At 44.0% G+C, this 22,071-nt stretch overlaps 1 protein-coding gene across 3 annotated transcripts in view; it reads left to right on the top strand.

Moving 5' to 3' along the window:
- The window catches only part of LOC140424910 (plexin domain-containing protein 2-like), a 557,096-nt gene that overhangs the window by 310,830 nt on the left and 224,195 nt on the right, over positions 1–22,071 (top strand). For all 3 annotated transcript variants that reach the window (XM_072508546.1, XM_072508544.1, XM_072508545.1), the window contains exons 4-5: positions 7,686–7,832; positions 8,980–9,049. In XM_072508546.1, coding sequence (XP_072364647.1) covers positions 7,686–7,832; positions 8,980–9,049 — 217 coding nt within the window. The remainder of the gene's footprint in view (positions 1–7,685; positions 7,833–8,979; positions 9,050–22,071) is intronic.

Below are 22,071 nucleotides of genomic sequence, written 5' to 3'. Positions count from 1 at the left end.
TGGCTCCGTGTTTGGCGCCAGTCGGCGGACATCGCGCCATGGGGGAGAATTTCGCCCATGATCCAAGTGCAATGTCATCCAAATTCCTCTTCGCTTCCACTGTTTTTTCTTTTGAAAAGACCGATTTATCTACCGAATAGAGCCATATGGACTCAAAACATTAACTGGTTTCTCTCTCCACAGATGCTGCCAGACCTGCTGAGTTTTCCCAGCATTTTCTGTTTTCATTTCAGGGGCAGGATTCTCTCACCCCCCGCCAGGTCGGAGAATCGCCGGGGGCGCGGCGTGAATCCCGCCCCTGCCGGCTGCCGAATTCTCCGGCACCGGGGATTTGGCGTGTGCGGGAATCGTGCCGGTCAACGGCCGCTGGCAGCGCCCCCTTCCGGTGTTTCTCTGGCCCGCGAATGGGCCGAATGGCCACCCGTTTTCAACCAGTCCCGCCGACGTATTTTACACCAGGTGTTTGCCGGCGGGACATGGCTGCGCGGGCGGCCTCGGGGGGATCTGGCCCCGGGAGGTGCCCCCATTGTGGCCTGGCCCGCAATCGGGCCCACCGATCTGCAGGCTGGCCTGTGCCGTGGGGGCACTCTATTCTTCTGCGTCGGCCGCTGTGATCCTCCGCGATGGGCGAGGCGGAAATGAACCCATCCCTGCGCAAGCGCTGGGATGACGCCAGCGCACGCTGATGCTCCTGCGCATGCGTCAACTTGCGCCGGCCAGTGGAGGCCCTTCGGTACCGGTTGGCATGGCGGCAAGCCCCTTCCCCGCTGGCCGGCGCGGCGCAAACCACTCCGCCGCCAGCCTAGCCCCTGAAGGTGCGGAGGATTCCGCACCTTTGGGGCGGCCCGATGCCGGCGTGGTTCACGCCACTCCTTCGCGCCGGTGTTACCCGCCCTGCCGATTCCCTCAGAATCCCGCCTCCTATTTCCAGCATCAACAGTAATTTTCCTTTACACTTGCATAAAGCATGCATTAAAAAAATATTCATCCGTCAGACCCATAAAGGCGATATATCATCTTGAGACTGTTGCCTGGTATAATACTTAAGTATCTTTGCTGCATTGCAGTGATACTGAACCACTGCCAAAATATCAGAAACCCACTCTCCCTGCCCCTCCAAACCCTAAGCTGCCTGTGAGAAATGTCAGAGGAAACCTGCATTAGCAGAGAGTGTATATACAAAATGCTTCATTGATATTTCTCCACTGACTCATCAGGGGCTTTCCACAACTTGCTGGCAGTCTTTCATTTCAGTGCTGTTGACAATCACTAAGTTAGCATTTGAATAAAAATGCGTAAGGACAAGTATGTTCTGTCAAAAACACGGAAGTGGAGGAGTGCTCATTGCACACAGAATAAATGGTATCTCTCTGAAGAGTTTTAATAAATTGAAGGGATTTGCTCCATCTCCACTGCTATTTGTTACTGACTTCTTGGCACAACTCATCAAATGGGTTGCTATGGTAAAGCAAATATTTTTTTAAAATTCATTATTGTTATTGAATTTTTGTACCATTTTTTGGCGACATTAATCTAATCTAAGTTGGTACATACAAATTTTGTGCCAATCCTGCTCCAGTAAATCATTTTGCAGTCTTTTTTCCTTAGGAACATCAGAGTATCGAAAACCACGTTGAAACATTTCCTAAGAAAAGTGTTTGCTGCAATGGCATTGAACCGACTCTGACCTTGCAGTGTGCTTTGTCTATGAAAATTCTCATAATCGAGCTTCAACAATAAATTTGCCTCTGGTGCAATATCTTGGCTCTCACTTGAGCGCGAGTTCTTTTATTTGCCATCTATTTCATATGCTCACTTGGAGTAAAGTGGAGATGTGACAGATGCTTGTGTCTATTCCAAATGTCAAATCTCTATGGTATCAAATGGAGCTCAAACCTGCCTCAAATCTGAGAGCGAGGAATAGCACAGAATGCAGCATTGCACTCAAGTCTTGCCAGATGAAAGGAACCAAATGCAGTGCAGTGAACTGGTCTGAACCGATGGAATATCGAAACTGAGTCGGGAACTCCTGGCTCAAGCCCATTCCGGGACTACCCCATGTAATCTTGGCTGTTCAGTACTGTACTGAGGGAGGATTGTATTGTTCAAGGTGTCATCTCTCTGATAAGACATTGACAACATGCTCTATCTATCTTTTTAGGTAGTTGTAAAGAATACTGTGGCACCATTGAAAGAAAAAGCTGTATTCCCAGTGCCTCAATCGACATCACCAAAATAATTGGAAAATAACTGGTCATTCGTCTGATTTATTGCATGTGGGAGCTTACTACACTCAAATTGGCAGCCATTTTATCTGCATAACAACCGCATCTACCCTGAAAAAGGTCCATTATCTGTGTCAACTATAGCTCACTTCCGCTCTGGGTTTATTTCCTACTACAGGACTTGAGCACAAATATGCCAGTGCTGATGGAGTGCTGCACTGTTGGTGGTGCCGTTTTTTGGATAAGTTGTAAAACCAGGTGCCGCCTGCCCACTCGGGTGACTGTAAAAGATCCCACATGACACTGTTATTGAAAGCAAGCACACAGGTGTAGCAGGCGGTGAAGAAGGCCAATGGTATGTTGACCTTCAGAGTGAGAGGATTCGAGTAAAGGAGGAGGGATGTCTAGCTGCAGTTAGACAGGGCCTTGGTGAGGCCACTCCTGGAATATTGTGAGAAGTTTGGTCTCCTTATCTGAGGAAGGATGTTCTTGCTATGGAGGGAGTGCAGCGAAGGTTTACCAAACTGAGTCCTGGGATGGTGGGATTAACATATGAGGCAAGATTGAATTGGTTAGTATTATATTCACTGGAGCTTAGAAGAATTGGGGGAGGGATTCTCTTAGAAAACTGTAAAATGGCAAGGTAGAGATGCAGGAAGGATATTCCCAATGGTGGGGGAGCCCAGAACCAGGGGTCACACTCTGAGGGTATGGGGTTTACCTTTTAGGACTGAGATGAGGAGAAATTTCTTCACCCAGGGAGTGGTGAGCCTGTGGAATTCTCTCCACAGAAAGCAGCTGAGGCAAAAGCTTTGTATGTTCCAAGAAGGAGTTAGATATAACACTTAGGGCTAATGTGATCAAAAGATATGGAGCAAAAGCGGGATAGGTTACTGAGTTGGATGATCAGCCAGGATCATAATGAATGGCGGAGCAGGCACAAAGGGACGAATGGTCTACACCTGCTCCGTGCCCCAGCCAATGGATATCCCTCAAACAGATAACAGATCATCTTGTCAATATCATATTACTCTTTGTGGGAGTCTGCTGAGCACAAATTGGCCGCTATATTTCCCGCAACAGTGACTACATTTCAATATTGCTTAATCAGCGGTAAAGTGCTTTGAGACATCCGGTGGTTGTGGAAAGCACCGTAAAAATACACAAAATAATTATTTGTTGCTATAAATCTCTTTGAGACGGCCTGAGGGTGCAATAGGGTACGTGATACAAATATACTTTTCTATTTATGCCACTTCCAGATAATTTAGCCTGAACATATCTTCAAGGTTTAACTTAGTTGCCGTTCATTCAAGTGTCAGAATCTAGCATGGCAGCAGAACATCTACTACGCCACACACTGTTGTAGCATTATGTTTATTCTTAAGTTTTCTTGATTGTTCGGCTGCTGTTAGAATCGAAGGCACTTTCCTGTAATTTCAACAGAGATCTTGTCAGCAACATACTTAGTTGTGAAACACTTTCAAACAGATGTCAATCACATGCCCACTGCAGTCATAAAGAAGAAAAGACAGAATCATTAGATTGCATAGTGCAAGCTCCTTTTTGGTATTTGTATGTGAACACAATTCAGTCCGAGTGATGTGATGCAAAATAAAAAGACTCTGTCACTGCTACTATTTAGAGATGTCAGATCTATAACTGACATCTAGAAATGCTGCCTTTTGAAGTTTCATCATAGAATTTACAGTGCAGAAGGAGGCCATTCGGCCCATCAAGTCTGCACCGGCTCTTGGAAAGAGCACCCTACTTAAGCTCACGCCTCCACCCTATACCTGTTACCCAGTAACCCCACTTAACCTTTTTGGACACTAAGGACAATTTATCATGGCCAATCCACCTAACCTACTGACACAGGCAGACAGGTCAGAAACATCAGCAGAAAATGCTGGAAAATCGCAGCACGACTGCCGGCATCTGGATTTGGGTTTATTGTTCAGTGTACCGAGGTATAGTGAAAAGTATTGTTCTGCGTACAGTCCAGACAAGTCGTTCCATGCATGAAAAACATATAACAATGTAAATGCATAGACACAGGCATTGGATGAAGCATACGGAGTGTAGTACTACTCAGTAGAGAAGATTTGTGGAGAAATAAGAGGGTCATTCAGGAGTCTGGTAACAGTGGGGACGAAGCATTTTTTGATTCTGTTAGTGCGTGTTAGCAGCCTTTGTAACTCCTGCCCAATGGTAGAGGTTCGAAGAGAGAATAACACAAATGGAAGGGGTCTTTGATTATGCTGCCCGCTCTCCCAATGCAGCGGGAGGTGTAGACAGAGTCAATAAATGGGAGGCAGGTTCGCGTGATGAAGGATTCGCGTGGAGCAGGCTCACAGGGTTAAATGGCTAACTCCTGATCCTAAGTCCTGTGTTCCTTTTTCCTCTATTCTATTTCAAATTTGTCTCTTCATGACATAAATGTAAAGTAAATTTGAGCAGCATGTAAACTAGGCAACTCATTTAATGATGTCAGTTTCCAGCTGGGTGGGTTAGATGAAAATTCCCCCATTATGTTGGTTAAGAAAATAATTCAACAATAACAAATCAGGGTCGTAAAAAAATTTTTACTAACTATTTCATGGGGTTGTTTAGCACAGGGCTAAATCGCTGGCTTTGAAAGCAGACCAAGGCAGGCCAGCAGCATGGTTCGATTCCCGTAACAGCCTCCCCGAACAGGCGCCGGAATGTGGCGACTTGGGGCTTTTCACAGTAACTTTATTTGAAGCCTACTTGTGACAATAAGCGATTTTCATTTCATTTCATGGACAATGGCACTTTTCACACTGAGAGGGAAATTTTCCATGTCATTTGGTGCATGTGCCTCAATAGTGTCATGTTTCAAAAAGGATTTCATAAATGAGAAGCAATGAGCGAAGATGAGTATAAATTGAACTAGCAGTATTCTAACAGTAATGTTCAGTGGGAAGAGGTGTCCGTAAAAATCCCACAACTTAAATGAGAGGAAGATGATGGAAATGCTGTCATAAGAGATGCAGGTTTGCTTAGGTGGCACTAAATCTGTTACTCATTAACCATTGACCTGTAGAGCAATATTTTGCATTATTAAAGCGCACTTGTTTGTTGTACCACATGTCTATTGAAGAAAGCTCAATGTCCAGCTTAGATAATGATGTACTATTCCAAATGCACGCTGCTCCTGAGTGTTAAATTACGAATTGTAATGACTGCATTTATTGCTTACTGTGGCTTGCCATGTAGATACTGGTGCCTTTTAATATGCACTTACAGAGCAATCAATCAACTGAATAGAGAAGAGGCAGAACTTTGAAATGGTCTTGTGTTTTTCTCACATGACAGTGCAAATTGATAAATTGATTTGTGTTTGTTTTGTCAGTTAACCAAAATCATTCAAACCTATTATTACAATCCTGAAGAAATAGATTCCTGGTCAAATTTATATGGTTTAACTGACTTCAATGGTTATGTACTATTTGCTTAAATTTGTCTTTTTCCTATATTTAGTTGTGATGATATACATGGGATATGATGTAGGATCTCTGTGTCGATGTCAGCCTTAGATGAGCGGTGGCTTGCCATGTAGGGGAAGTATTCCACATTCTCCATTGATCTTGATGGAGGGAGAGGCCGGATCTTGACGGGGCGGGTTGGTAAAGGACTTGACTCTTCTTGAATTTGAGGCTGAGATCGATTCTTCGATACGCTTCCAAAAAGGTGTCAAGCATGGCTTGGAGATTCTCATCTGTGAGAGCAGAGACGGCGATGTCATCGCATACACAACATCACATCCAATCTGCAAGCGCCTTCGGAAGCCTAAGGACGGGAGTCCTTGACAGCCGTGATATCCATACTGATTCCAAGATCCTTGTGTACAAGGCAGTTGCCCTCCCAAAACTTCTATACGACTTAGAAACCTGGACTCTGTACAGATGCTACTTTAAGACCTGGCGAGATATCATCAATACTGTCTGAGATGGATTCTCCGCATCAGCTGGGAGGACAGGCGTACTAACATCAGCGTCCATGAAGGAGCCAAGAGCACTAACATCGAGGCCATGATCATCCAAAGCCAACTTAGCCAGCCACATGCCTTGGATACCAGAGCCCCGAATGCCGAAGCAAATCCTCTTCATCCAGCTCAAGGCTCACGAAAAAGCGAATGACGAAGGAAATGCTTCAAAGATACCCTGAAGGCTTACCTCAAGAAATGCAAAGTCAACACCTGGGAGACCCTTGCTCAAAAAGCATCTACTTGGATGAACCTCCTGATTGAATTTTTAAAGGACACTCGTCAGCAAGAGGCGGTCCGGAAAAGGAGCCTGAGAAAGGAATGCCAGTGATCTTGAGGTCAAGGATCAATCCCAACTCCTAGTAGCACCTGCCAAGTGTGCGGTCAGAGATGCGGCTCTTAAGATCGAGCTCATCAGTCACGCAAGGACCCGCAGAACCCTTGACCAGTGACACAGAGTTTCTTAAGTGGACAATCATACTTGTTAGCGAGTGATCACTGAAGAAGAGGAGGTACATGGGCAGAATGTTATCAACTTTAGTGCAACTACAAATCGGTGTCAAAGGGGCATTTATACAGTTGCTTATGAAAATGTACACTTTATAGAGATTTAAGTTTCAAAACCTCTAATCATCACCTTCTCAAAAAACATGCTCATCCCAATCTATCCTTGCAAACTCCCACTCCACCTCCAAACTTTCCTTATCAAAGTTATTGTTTACCTTCCCCACAATGCTATGTTTGAATCTTTCCAATCAGGCTCCTGTGAGAAAAGAAAGTCACATTCATTGTGTCCTAGGTTTAACATCATACGTTAACTGTGAACCTGACTCACTTGAGCATTCTTGTCTTTAAATCAGCAGATTATGTGTTCAAGTCTCACTAGAGGAAATGTAATTTAGCATTAGATTCAATGTTGAGGGTGTGCTGCATTGTTGTAGGTGTTGTTTGTTGAACAGTGTTAAACAAAGGTCCCATTTGCCTATTTCTGTGAATATCAAAGGACCCATTGACTAAAGAAGAATGGCAAAGCGAATTGTCCAACATCACCAAGCTAAATTAACTGATCTTTCATCTTGTTTTTGCTGTATATCTCGTTGGCAGCTGCATTTGCCTTCATCATAAGTAACTGCACTGAGAACTAATTTTCTGATTGTTAAATGTTTTGTGACATCCTGAGCAAGTGATGAGGATCACTCTGCAGACTATTTCACTTCCCCGGGGACAGACACTGCCATGGGCCTATACCCGAGCAGCTTTCCTCACTGACATCCGATCAATGTTATACGAGCCAACCTGTGCAGCCCACATCGCTTGAAGCAGCGTTCCATGAACACATCTTTCCTCCTCCTTGCCCAAGAATCCAGTGTTAAAACCCGAAGCGTCATTTCACATCTGGAAATTAGGTAAGATTGGATTTTTCAAGTTATATTTTATTCAATTATTTGTAGGAAAACACAGACCATAACTACTATACATCAAGGATGTATGGGCCAGCAGACCCAGTAACCAGGGAACTATGGGTAAACATGGATCAAATGGAGAAAGATAAAGTGAAGATACACGGGATCCTGTCAAACACCCACCGGCAAGCTGCAGTAAGTGGAATTAACTATTAGAATTAAATAAGGCATGTTTTCAAATTAACTCAATAAATTTAGCTGATCTATTTTGACTGCATGATCGCATTGTGTTGGAGGTCAGTACAAAAAAATGGTACATTTCTTTGCAGGTGGACTATACCCAAATTAATTTATCTTATTTTATACTCCTGTACATTTTGCACTTATGTGCCTTTACCATAAAAAATATACCAAGGCACTTCACAAAAAGAGAGGATAATGGAATCAAGGTTAGAGCAAGTGACTTAAAGTGAAAGATGAGGGGATGGATTCTCAGTCCCGCTGCGCCTGTTTTCTGGTGTGGCATGCCCCCGCCAGCAGCGTTCCGGCAGCCGGTCAATGGGGTTTCCCATTGTGGGCATCACCACACCATTGGGAAATCCGCGAGCGTGAGTGCGCTGCCTGCGAAGCAGAGGATCCCGCCGACAGAGATTCCAAGGATTTTAAAATTGGGGAGAGAGATAGAAATATGGGTCTAAATTTTCCGATATTTTTACAAAGTTTTGGTCCTGGCTAGAAAACCAGGGAGAATCACGCTGGTGTCGGTATATTCAGGTTCTTTAATAATTTTTTTTTCTCCATATGATTCACGCCGCAGTCGTGGATTGTGCAGTTTGCCCATCCCACTGCTGTGGAATGCGGCGCACAATCCACGAGTGCGGCGTGAATCATGTGGTGAAAACAAATTGTTAAGGAATCTGAATATACGGTGGCTTTTCTCGCCGTCGACACCTTCGGAGGGACTGGAAGATCCTGCTGTCGAGAAGGGCTGGAAGATCCTGCTGTTGAGAAGGGCTGGAAAATCCCACCCATGGAAGGATTGGGAAAATAATTCCAAAATGCATACCATACCATGATAGCATGTGGTGGAGCAGAGAGAGGGATTACACTGTTTAGAATGAAATATTTTCCAGCTAGTTTTTCAGCCCCTTCAATAAAAGGTGTTTTATCTACTGCAAAATGCTACAATTCTAAATATAGTTTCACAGTGGGACCAGTTCTGGTTCCGATCATTACTCATGATTGTAAAATGATATAAATGAGGCTTAATGATTTGTTTGTCTTTTAAAAATGATAAATTCTGTTTATTTTATTCTCAAACACATTTGATTACTTCATGCAGAGGGTAAATTTGTCCTTCGACTTCCCATTTTATGGCCATTTCCTTAGAGAGATGACTGTGGCTACTGGCGGTAAGTCGCTTTTTATTTAACTCTATTCTTCAGATGAAACGTTAATAATGCAAGCAACAGCGGTTCGATAAATACCGCTTTATTGTAAATTGAGCGGATGCCCCTTATTTGCACAATATTGACATTGATACTGAGAATTCACTTTGGAGGTGAATTTCCTCAATGTTTCTCTTATTTGCTACACCCCCCACCCCCCCCCCCCCCCCAATCCCCAGTCCCATCCCTGGCGCATCAGAGGTTTCTGTCCTTGCGATTGACTTGGGACAACTGTGTTAGTGTGACTGGTGTACCAGTTTAGGTGTGTTAATAATGGCCAAACCACCACCAAGGCTACAGTAGAGCTGTGGAACAAGGATATTTCTACTCGAGAATTTTTAACAGCCTTTGAAGCTATTTGATTCTTTCCTAGATTTAATTCAGATGTCAGATGTGGAAAGCAGTGTTCTAATGCATCTACCATCTGTGGCTGGATTCTCCAGACCCCCAGCCGCGTGTTTCTTGGTGGCGCGCTGTTCGCTGGTGGCGGGTTTCCCTACTCATGCTGCTTGTCAATGGGATTTTCCATTGAAGCCACCCCGCACCACTAGGAAACACACGGGCGGCGGGAAAAGAGAATCCCAACGGCCAGAGAATTCCGGCCCTGCTCTCTTATCTCCATGTGAAATCCTACTCCACCTCACACACAAACAATCAACCTGAATAGGTGTATTCCAAAACAAAACACATGCAAATTCACATTTTGAACAATTGAATGTTAATTTTTGCCTTCAGGATGTTCTTTATTCAATTTTTAAGAAATTATGCCAGAGACTTTCTGAATCTGGTTGCAATATTTTGGTGAACAAAAATTTGATAAACGATAACCTTAAATGCGTGTTTATTCTATCCATTTTGTTGCTATCAATTGTCTGGGCAATTACTTCCTCCACTATGTCTGAAGGATGGGACTTTGCACCGTGTTCACCGCCGATGCAAATGACAATGTGGGTGCAAAATCCCACTACAAGATCTCGTGACGCATTCATCCCTGTCCCTCCCCCCCCCCTAAATCGACACAATATGGTACCCACCCAGGCAGATCGGGAACATCATTGAAATACATTTCCATCTGATTAGCGGGTTCTCCTGCTGTTTCCTATCCGCCCATTGGGTTTTGTTGGTGAGCGAATACATCAGGTCTGGAGCAGCGTGAACCAGGCGAAGAGACCACATTGGGGGCGCACATCCCTAAAGGGGGAGAGGGACAATGCCAGGCAGTGCCAGAAGGAAGGTCAAGGGACGGTGCTCATAGTGGGTTTCTCTGGGAAGTTCTATTGCGGGTGGTGGGGGGTGGTTCCCGTGGGATTCCCCATGTGCTTGGGGCATGGTCCCATGTGTGTATGGGGGGTCCGCATGTGTGTATGGGGCCTCTCCGTGTCCCTCAGGATTTTCTTTTTCTTCTAAGTGCTTCACAATATGGCGAGAATAGCTGGCTGTGCAGTGGGCCTGCCACAAACTTTCCTCAACTGGTCCAACACTTAGAAGAGAAAACAGAAAATTCCACCTAAAGACTCTGTGGGCAGGATCTTCTGGTGCCGCCTGCTGTGGGGATGGTAGCGGGCAGGATGAAAATTTGACGGACCAGCTAAAGGTGTGTTAACTTCGGGCGGGATTTCTGCTGGACTGCAAAATCCCATCCTAAGAGTGGTAGAACTCCACAAGTACTGGCACCCTCCTGGCACCTTGCTTAAATAATTCACTTTGAACACCTTGAAAGTTGACAATGTACTTGTCCACAGGGGTAAGGGGTGGGGGGCTGGAAAGAATAAAGGGCATCATCGCAAACGATTCTGTAACTGCCTAATAGATATGGTCAAGAGGTAAACATGAATGAACTGACCAGAGCTGGCTTATTTTTCTCTCCTGTATCTGGAGATATTCCGATAAATTTTCAACCTTTCTAAAAGGCCAACTCTAATTATACCTCTACTAGATGAGTCTGCATTCTTTGGTTTTCCAATTGATTTCCTGATCTCTTGAAATATCACAATTTTCTACTCTATGGATTTCAACATGTGGTGTTAAATCAATCTGAGCCAGTCATCAGAAGCTGATCTGTCCAGTATCTCTTCGAGTGTTTTATGTATTTTTGAGCTTTCCCTGTGTTAATTTGGGCATCACATCCTGCTTGATTGTAACTGCTGGTACCTGTTGTCCATGCCAACCAACCTCAACTTTAATGATTCCGTTATTCGCAAGGACAATGTATATTTGATAAATGTAACTGTAGCAAAAAAAACGGACACAAAGATAAATTATTGTCAATGTTTGATAAGAAAATAAATCTACTTTTAATACTGTGCATTCTTTATTATCGAATGAATTGCAATAAAACGAAATAGTTGATGCTATTTTATCAGGGCACTGAAAAGCCTGATTTCATCGAATGTGAAATCTATTGTTCATGCAGTCCTTTGGCTGCAGTGTGTCAGATAACAATAATTATTATTATATGAATCTTGTTAATGCATAATTGTTGTAAGCTGAGCATTTTCTGGCCTGAGGAGATATTACACTGATGTTGGCTGTACAGTTTTTCTTTTAATCAGTAAAACCGTTACAAGTCATAAATTGTGGTGAAACTTAAAACAGATGAATAAAAGCAGTGAACAAACTGATTAATGCAATATCACTGTTACTGTGGTGTCTCTGAAATTCCGCAGCGGTCAGAATTTGAAGGTAAGTGTTGATTGCGGACAGGGACTTTGGAAGCGATGCAATTTGGGGAAGTGAAATTGCACTGGCCCTCGGAGAATTGGGAACAGCTTACTTCAGAAAGAAAATATATGATGGAGTTCTCAGGTTATTTTTTTAAAAATTACATTCTGGTAGCTTCTCTAAACCTGCAAAAACATACGTTGGGAGTGGTGCAACTCAGATGGTTAAGGATTTGAGGTGAAATTGAACTTAGAAAACAAATCTGAAAAACCGTGATAAAGAATGAATTATAAATTGCTATGCCGATAATGAAACATATTTTCTATTCAGGCTTAGAAACTTACAATTTTAAATGTTAAGCATTGATTTTTATTTGCTTAGCTGTCTGTACATTTGAGACAATTTCCCTTTCCTTGGCCCACATAAGCTGAATTATAAAGAATCCCTGAATCTTATTTCAAGGCCCCATGTAATATTTTCAAACTGAGCATAGTAGATTTTCTTGGTTCCCTGAAGTGAATATAGCCATAAAAATATTAATCTATTTTAAATGAGGCCACTGCCCGCACAATGGAGTCTGCAACTGTGGATGTGATGAATGGATTTGCAGCAAAAACAAATGAAACTGAAATGATTACAATCTCCAAAAAGGAACAGAATAGCTAATAGGGAATGTGATTGAAGCTTATCAGGGTATGCATAGACCAAGATCAGCAAATAAAATGGGACATACAAGTTCCTGTCCTATTATTATGAGAGCGAATATTATTGTCCAGCACAGCAGGCTAGCCACACAATAACCATGGCAGATTGGATGAATATTCTACCTGTGTTTGATAACTTTAGGCATTCAAGGAGCATTTGTGTTGGACATTAAATGCATGAGGTAGAGTTCGCCATATGACAGATTGAGATGGTTTGTGCTGTGAGGTAATTTGATTGACAAAATGATTTTTCTTATTCTGCACTTTTTGTTATTGTTGTCATGAATAGTAATAATCAGGGCAGCACGGTGGCGCAGTCCCACTCCCATTGCCTTCCCAGCTACCCTGATCTGCCTGCAATTTTATGTGGGGAAGGTGAGATCCAGGGTGACCCAGCTACTGTTGCCCAATTGAGGCTCTTAAGTGGCCAATTAAAGGCCATTTAAGGTCCACTCCCCTCCAGCCTCAGTTTTGTGGCTGGCAGGATGAATTCAGGGGCAGGGGGAATGCCCGGCAGGCCACCTTACTCTGGCCTTAGGCAGGAGGAGGCACCTCGCTCAAGGGTCCCCTTTCCACATCAGGCACTCACCCGTCCCCATGGTCCAGCTTCCCAGTGTTCCCTCCCTTCTCCTGGCTCTCCATCAAGAAACCCACCACCCCCCTTACCACCCTCCCTTGGCCTCACCTCCCCTTGCACTACCTGGCCCAGAACTCTGAAACTTAAACTCTGGGGACTGCTTGTCGTCCAAGTCCTGGCTACTGTTGCCACAGACGGTGCTAGGCTTGACTGGTAGTCTCTGAGATAGACTTCCACTCCTCCTCCGACTGCTAAATTGCTATGGGACAGTTGTGATCGGCACGGCGGGACATTCGGCTGGCAGGATGGGACACTCCACCACACGAAAAATTCTGTCCAATATCTTGTTGCTTGATTTATGCAAATGCGTTGAAATGTTTCTTCAACTCTGTGTCAGCCTGAACAGAGTTTGGCATCATTTAAATAAAAGACAAATTGTGGGTACCAGCATGCGTGGAAAACACAGTCAGCTGGCGCTGAAATTAAAGCACCACTTGGCTTCCCAATAATTCTCAGAGTTAGAATTGCCCTCAAGGCCTGATGGAACAATTGGAGTAAATCTGCTGACTTATATAAAAATCCAAATGACTTCAGGCGCATGTCTTTACCATCTACGATATGGGGCGCAATTTAACTAAACGTCCGTTATGGGGGGATCGGGGGGGTTGTTCCCGACACTTATAGCATTGGGAATGACCCCACTTTCTAACAACACTCTTTTTTTAGGCCCCCAAGGAGAGCTCTGGTCACCTGGGAGTCCTACCAAGTGCTGTTTCACTGGGTCCCGGTTGGGCAGATAGCATTAAAATTAAACCCCTTGTTAGGAATGGTTTGACAGGCCAGCAATACAGTGAATCCATTTGTTCTCACATAGGGGAAGAAGCATGGTCATGTCAGTTCCAATTAGCCTCACATGGATAAAAGCAAATGACTGTGGATGTCTCCGATCCAGCCCCACCGCTCCACACTCCCCACTGTAGTATAAATCTGACCCCATTTCAAGTTCTCTCCAGCTATGACAAAGAGTCACCCAGAGTCGAAACAATAGCTTCCTTCTCTCTCCGCAGATGGTGTCAGACCTGCTGAGATTATCCGGTATTTTCTGCTTTAGCCTCACATGGATGTTACCTCCTTGTTTGAAATATGCTCAAATATGAATGATGTATATTAAATATTAAACAGCATGTTTAAGTAATATGAAGTGGTCATGTGGGCAGCATGGTGACAAAGTAGTTAGCACTGCTACCTCACGGTAGCACAAGTGGATAGCACTGTGGCTTCACAGTGCCATGGTCCCAGGTTCGATTCCTCGTTGGCTCACTGGGTCTGTGCGGAGTATGCACGTTCTCCCCGTGTCTGCGCGGGTTTCCTCCGGGTGCTCTGGTTTCCTCCCACAGCCTAAAGACATGCAGGTCAGGTGGATTGGCGATGCTAAATTGCCCTTAGTGTCCAAAAAAGGTTAGGAGGGTTGCAGGGATAGAGTGGAAGTGAGGGCTTAAGTGGGTCAGTGCTGACTCGATGGGCCGAATGGCCTCCTTCTGCATTGTATGTTCTACGTTCTATGTTCTCACAGCGCCAGGGATCCCTGTTCGATTCTAACCTTAGGTGACTGCGTGGTTTTCCTCCAGGTGCACCGGTTTCCTCCCACAGTCCAAAGATGTGCAGGTTAGGTGGATAGGCCATCCTAAATTGCCCCTTGGTGCCTAAAGATGAGTAGGTTTGGTGGGGATAGGGGAGGAGTGGGCCTATACAGGGTAATCTTTCAGAGATTCAGTGCAAACATGATAGACCGAATGGCCTCCTTCTGCACTGTAGGAATTCTATGGTTCCATGGAAGTGGTTCTCTCAGAGATAAAACCGGTTATCATAGAGCTGGTGTTTTACCCAATATGGAGGGTGATTTTTGAGAGCTCCTGCAGGTGCCTTGAACCAGTTTAGCCCTTTATTTTACCAAAAAATGCCATTTTGGTAAAGCAGTTGAAGCTTGCACTGGAATGGAGGATTGTTAAACAGTTGATTTCACTTAAATTTCCGGTTACTACTCATTATCATAGAATTTTACAGAGCAGAAGGAGGCCATTCGGCCCATCGAGTCTGCACCAGCTCTTGGAAAGAGCACACTACCCAAGGTCAACACCGCCACCCTATCCCCATAACCCAGTAACCCCACCCAACACTAAGGGCAATTTTGGACACTAAGGGCAATTTATCATGGCCAATCCATGATGTGCAGACTCCGCACAGACAGTGACCCAAGCCAGAATCGAACCTGGGACCCTGGAGCTGTGAAGCAATTGTGCTATCCACAAGGCTACCGTGCTGCCCATTAATGAGGCTGCATGGCATTTTGGGGGGTTGCATTTGAAATAACAGCAGCCAGCTGATAGGGAATAAATACCTGGCTGCTCAGAACGTCAAGCACTTTTTACTGTTCGCCTGTCGCTGGAGGTTTGAAGAAGACTTTCGAAACACCTGGAGATTTTCTGGGATGCTTATCAAGTCTTCACCAGTACTGCTCCATGGCTTAGTCTGGAAATTCTCTGAAGGGACTTCACCTAAAATGAATAAGTGCAGTGTTACTCTGCCTTGTTGGAGTCACCAGGAGAAATGAGGTTCTTGGCCATGAGCATCATGCTCGGAGTCCACCTTAGCCTGCAGAACGACTGGAAGGAGAACATGAGGTCAGACAAAGCAGCACGATAGGTCATCAACCTCAAATATTAACTCTGATTTTTCTTTCTCTATGAGCAAATGAAAAGAATACCTTATTGAGAGCTTAGATTGAAGAAGAATAAAAGTGAAGATGGTGTGAAGATCTACCACCTGTGACAAAGTATCTACCTGTCAGGCTGTGGTAAAGTGATGCTGCTGAGAATATGGAGAGTCTTAGTTCTTTTCTGTGCAAAAGTGCAAATATAAAGTACTAAATTGAATAAAGCATTTAATGTTATAGTTTCAATGTACCAATCATTAACCTCATTGTACCAATTACCTTCAACTGAAGATTAATTAAAAACATTTTCAACAATAACATGAGCAGGAGGAAAGAGAGAGAGCTGAGCCAGTGGCAAGAGATAGAGCAAGCAGCCCCAGTTAGGGGAGAGAGAGAGCGGGCCCACTCAGCGATAGACAGGGCTTTAAACTAAATAGTGAATTTGAGGGATCAAGTGTGGGAAGATGTGATAAATTAAAGAGGGAAAACAAGGCAAGAGAGCAAAAGGTAGCAATAAGGGAAATTATCGTCAGAGATGGCAGGAACGGACCGAGCATACAAACTTAAGGCTGAGCCAGCAGATAAGGTGAGAGGTTGTGAAAATAGTAAAAGGACAGAACGAAAGGCACTGTATCTAAATGCACACAGTAATTGTACAAAAATGGATGCAATGAGAATTGAAATAGAAATAAATAGGCATGATCTGATGGCCATTTCAGAGACAGCGCTGTAAGATGAAAAAGGCTGGTTCCTGAATATTCAAGCATGCTACACATTTTGAAAGGACAGGCAGCTAGGAAAAGGGATAGCTCTGTTAATTAGGGATTAGTACAGTAGAGAGAGATGCCTTAGTTCTGAAGATCTTGTTGTAGAATAAATTTGGATAAAGATAAGAAATAATAAAGATAGGAAGTCACTTGTGGGAATAGTTTAGAGGCCCACACTATTGGGCTATACAGGAAGAAATAATGGGGCTTGTGAGAAAGATATGGGGCAGAATTCATGGTCCTGCCAACCCCATTTTCCAATGCGCCGCGCCCCCGCTGGCAGCGGGATCTTCCCATCCCGCAGCCGGCCCATCGGGTTTCCCATTGTGGCCGCCCCATGCCATTGGGAAGACCACGGGCGTGGGTGCACTGCCGGTGAAGCAGAGGATCCCACCGACGAAGAATCCCACAGATGGCGTTAATCATGGGTGTTTTTAATCTACGTATAGATTGGGAGAATCAAATTAGCAAAAGTAGCCAGGAAGGGGAGTTCATTGAGTGCTGTAGGGACAGTTTCTTTCAACACATTCCAGAGCCAACCAGAGAGCAGGCTATTCTAGATCTGGGAATGTACCGCAAAACAAGATTAATTAATGAACTATTAGTAAAGGCACCCCAAGGTAGGAGTGATTATAATGTGATTGAATTTCAGACACAGTTTAAGGGAGAGAAGAGTGGGTCTAAGACTAATATTTGAAATTTAACAAAAGGGCAATTATGGGGGAATGAAGACAGAGCTGGCTAAAGTGAACTAGGAAATCAGCTAAAGCATAGGTCAGTAACGATGCAGTGGCAGATATTTAAGAAGATACTGAAGTGGAAAATAACTTAGAGTTGAGTCAAGTCTATTTATTGGCAAAAGCTTTTGGGAGCAAGCCAGGCACTCCGCAGTGCTCATAGTCACCTTCTCAATGGTACAATGGCTATTAGCCTCTTTTATACATGTACATGGGTTAGTTCCTAATTAGCTTGGGAGGTTACATACACGACCAATTAGGCCCCCCTAGCAACAATTAGCTTCCAATCACATTCCACCCCCCCTAGCAACAATTAGCTTCCAATCACATTCCGCCCCCCTGGCAATAATTAGCTTCCAATCACATTCTTCTGAAACCATTCATTATCTAATGCTGCAACTCCTTGTTCACAATTACAAGGATAACAGGTGTCTCAATAGTTAATGGTCAGTTTGTCAGCTACGAATGACTCAGCAATTAATCGGAACATTGCAGATGTGTTAGTAAGTCAGCTAGAGAATGACTCGCCACTAACCCTTCTTATCAGGTCATTGCAGAATTAGATTGCCGTGGTTGTCAGCCCACTATTGCAGGCATAAGCTAGTGTCGAATGACTTAGCAGTCCACATTATTGCAGGCATAAGCTAATAATTAAACATAATAAAATAAAGAGATTAAATGAATAACCTCTGATGTAAATTTCCCTTAACAATACTTCATAACATTCAGCAAAAATGTCTGAAAAGTGAGAACAGAAAACTCTTAAGGGAAGTATGCAGCATCCATAGCGAACTCGGGATGTTAAGGATAGTACCATATTGATAGAAAAAAATACAGCTGGTCTGGCTGGATCTGCGAGGAGAGAAGATAGAGTTAGTGTTTTGAGTCTGTATGACTCGAAGAAGGCTCTGAAGAAGAGACATGTGGACTCAAAACGTTGGAGACAATCTAACCAAAAATAATCAGAGTCCGTTCTGAGCGGGATTAGCAGGTCATTCAGCGCCGGGAGCAACCCTGCTATCTAACTGCACTATCTAACCGTCGAGGACGCACTTAGCGTAATTTCCTGCACTGAAGAGCTCCGACGAGCGGAGCAGAGTGGTGCTGCCAGACCTCCTGAGCTTTACCAGCATTTCCTGTTTTTGATTCAGGTTTCAGCAACCGCAGTATCTTGCTTATTTTAATATATAAAAGCAGGGATGTTTCGCTATTTTTGTACATGATGTCACTGAGGCCACATCTGGTGTACTGTGTACGGTTTTGATCTCCTTATTTAAGAAGGAGCATAATTGAATTTGAAGCAGTTCAGAGAAGGTTCACTTGACTGATTCCTGGGATGGGCAAGTTATCTTATGAGAACAGGTTGAACAGATTGGACCTTTATCAATTGGAGTTCAGAAGAATAAGCGGTAACCTTATTGAAACATGTAAGATCCTGAGGGGACTTGATAGAGTAGATGTCGAAAGGATGTTTCCCCTTGTGAGAGAGACTAGAACTAGGGGACACAGTTTAAAAATAAGGGTGTCTCCCATTTAAGACAGAAATTAGGAGAATTTTTTTTCTCTCAAAGTGTCGTGAGTCTGTGGAACATTCTTCGCCAGAGAGCAGTGGAGCCAGGGTCATTGAATATTTTTAAGGCAGAGGTAGATTGATTCTTGACTAAAAAAATGAGTCAAAGAGTATTGGTTGGCAGGTGAGTTGGTGTTTATGTAGTGTGAGGTTGGGATGCTTCCAAGGATGGCATTAGTGAAGCTTAAAAGCAAACTACTGTGGATGCTGGAATCTGAAACAAAAGCAGAAAATACTGGACAATCGCAGCAGGTCTGACAGCATCTACAGAGAGAGACGGGAGCTAATATTTTGAGTCTGGATGATTCTTTTAACCAGCAGGTGAAAAAAGCAGACATGAGGGTTGCAATGGTATTGAGAGAGTGAAGAGAGGCGGGAGGCTGGAGTTAACTCAGACATAGCAGCAGATGGTCTTGTTTATCCTTGACTTGATGTGAACAAGCAGTTGGACAATACAAAGACAGTTGTGGAATTTCGATACATGCAGATGAAGAGTTTTCCCAAAATCATTAACAAGCAGCTTATTGCTTAAAGTAAGAAGATGACCCAATTGCAATTGTTCAGAATAGACCTTTTGTGAAGTCTGCCCTTGAAGTTGATGACACAAGACAGGAGAGGCAATAGAGGAATTAAAGTATAGTCAAACCAATAGCACTACAATAAATTGTTTGCAAAATAGAAAATAAGTGGTGGTGTACTTCAATCATTCGACAAATATATCTGGTCAAAATTGCATTGCTTTATTGTTGACCCACAATTACAGATTCTTAAAATGTAAAAACATTGGACATCATGATTCCTACTGTCGTGTTGGGTGTTCCGACACACAAACGAACCAACACGGCTGTAGATGGTACAACTCTGTTTTATTATTCTGTACAATAATAACTATTAACTTCTGGCTGTGGTTCGTACTTCACCAGCTAACCTGTGGACCCAGCCCTAGCACTATCTTAGTGAGGCACTCAGCACATGGTGTATGTCTGAGTGGCACGCTGTGAGCTCTGTGCTCTGCGCTATCGCCTGGTAGAATGAACGGGAACTGTGGTGTTCCCTGTTTTATAGTGCGTGTACTCTCACTGGTGATTGGCTGTGATGTTGTGTGTGTGTTGATTGGTCCATCTACCTGTCCATCAGTGTGTGTGTGTGATTGCACCATGATATGTTAATGTGGATATCATGACACCTACCTTTTGAAAATTATTTATTTTACCTTCGCATTATTTATTGGGAAGTTATTTAGTGTTGCTTTGGAGATCTGATGCACGCAACTGATGGCTCTCAGTCCTTACTTCTGTGAAGGTGGTGAGCAGAAATTAGTGATGCAAATCCAACAATATACATTTTTCAACTGGATCTGAATGATAAAAACGTAGAATTTTTCATCAGATAATACTGTGTCCACTTTTCCATGGGTTAGTTTTTCAATTCATTCCTTGTAAATTGTAAATTGCAGCAAACAAATTGTGACAAACTGCAGCTTTAAGATTTTTCTCTGTAATTTGAGGGAAGAACATTGGTTGTAGTTGGTATAGAAAATGGTAATTAGAAGGATTAATGTGCAGATAGAAATTAGTCCTGTCTTGCTCCATTAAACATTGACAGATGGCTTTCTCTAGTAGAATTATACTTTGATGAAGTTATTCATTTCACATTGATGTGCCTGCCCATGACCAGCTAATGCTCAATACCACCAGTTAATGTGAGTGATTTGCTTAAACAGTTATCAACTAAAATGGAGGTGTCATTTAATTGACCAAAAATAAATGACAGGGCAGAGACACAAAGCACAAATGCACCATTTTTAGCCATCTACCTGGACCTATCACCGTAGAAAGGAAGATGGAAAAATAGACATGGGTCACTTTGTTTTATTGGGCTGGATTTTCATATCTCTTTTTTCAGCAAGAAATTCAATGTATGAAATTTGCTGTCAACACTAAGATGGGCAGGAAAGTAAGTTGTGAAGGGGTCGGAAAAGGGACAGGGATAGTTTAAGTGAGTGGACAGATGGAATATAATATGGGAATATGTGAATTTGTTCACTATGGCAGGAAGAATAAGAGCAGCTTACTATCTAAATTGAGAGAGATTGCAAATTCTGAAGTGCAAAGTGTTTTGGGTGTCTTGGTACATGAATTACAAAACATTAGTATTCAGGTACAGCAAGTGATTAGGGTAGCGAATGAAATCTTGTTGTTTATTGCAAGGGGAATGGAATATAAAAGGGGTGTTTTGTTACAGTTGTACAGAGCATTCATGAGACCACACATGGAGTACTGTGTGCAAGTGGGGTGGCACGGTAGCACAGTGGTTAGCATTCTTGCTTCACAGCACCAGGGTCTCAGGTTTGATTCCTGGCTTGGGTCACTGTCTGTGCGGAGTCTGCACGTTCTCCCCGTGTGTGCGTGGGTTTCCTCCGGGTGCTCCGGTTTCCTCCCACAAGTCCCGAAAGACGTACTGTTAGGTAATTTGGACATTCTGAATTCTCCCTCCATGTACCCGAACAGGCGCCGGAGTGTGGCGACTGGGGGATTTTCGCAGTAACTTCATTGCAGTGTTAATGTAAGTCTACTTGTGACAATAAAGATTATTAAAATTAAAAAATTAAGAAAGGGCATCATTGTATTAGGAATAGTTCAGAGAAGGTTCGCTCAACTGATTTCTGGGAGGAAGGTGTTATTTTATGATGAAAGGTTGGACGGGCTGGTCCTGCATCCATTGGAGTTTAGAATCTTATTGAAACATATAAGATCCTGAGGGTGACTTAACAGAGTGGATAGCAAAAGGCTGTTTCCCCTTATGGAAGAGATTAAAACCTGGAGACAAAGTTTAAAAATAAGGGGCAGGATTCTCCGACCCCACGCCAGGTTGGAGAATCGGCGGGGGGCCGCGCAAATCGCGCCACGCCGCCCCGATGCCAGGACACTCTGCGGAGAATTGGGGCCGGCGTGGTTGGCACGGCTCCAGGCCTCCCCCTCCCCTCCCCCCCCCCCCCTGCGATTCTCCAGCCCGGATGAGCCGAGCGGCCGTAAAAAAAAACCCCGAGTCCATTCTAACGCCGCCGTTCTAACCTGCTCTGAGCCAGTGGGACCTCGGCGTTGAAGGGTCGGGTGGCGGCCTGTGGGGGGGGGGGGGGGGGGGGAGGGGGGTGGGAGAGGGGGGGGGGAGTGCGAGGTCCGACCCCGGGGGGGGGCCTCCGATGTGGCCTGGCCCGTGATCGGGACCCACCGATCGGCGGGCCGGCCTCTCTGTCT

The sequence above is a fragment of the Scyliorhinus torazame genome, chromosome 6, assembly GCF_047496885.1.
Source record: "Scyliorhinus torazame isolate Kashiwa2021f chromosome 6, sScyTor2.1, whole genome shotgun sequence".
NCBI lineage: Eukaryota > Metazoa > Chordata > Chondrichthyes > Carcharhiniformes > Scyliorhinidae > Scyliorhinus > Scyliorhinus torazame.
This window is presented reverse-complemented; position numbering and strand designations above follow the sequence as displayed.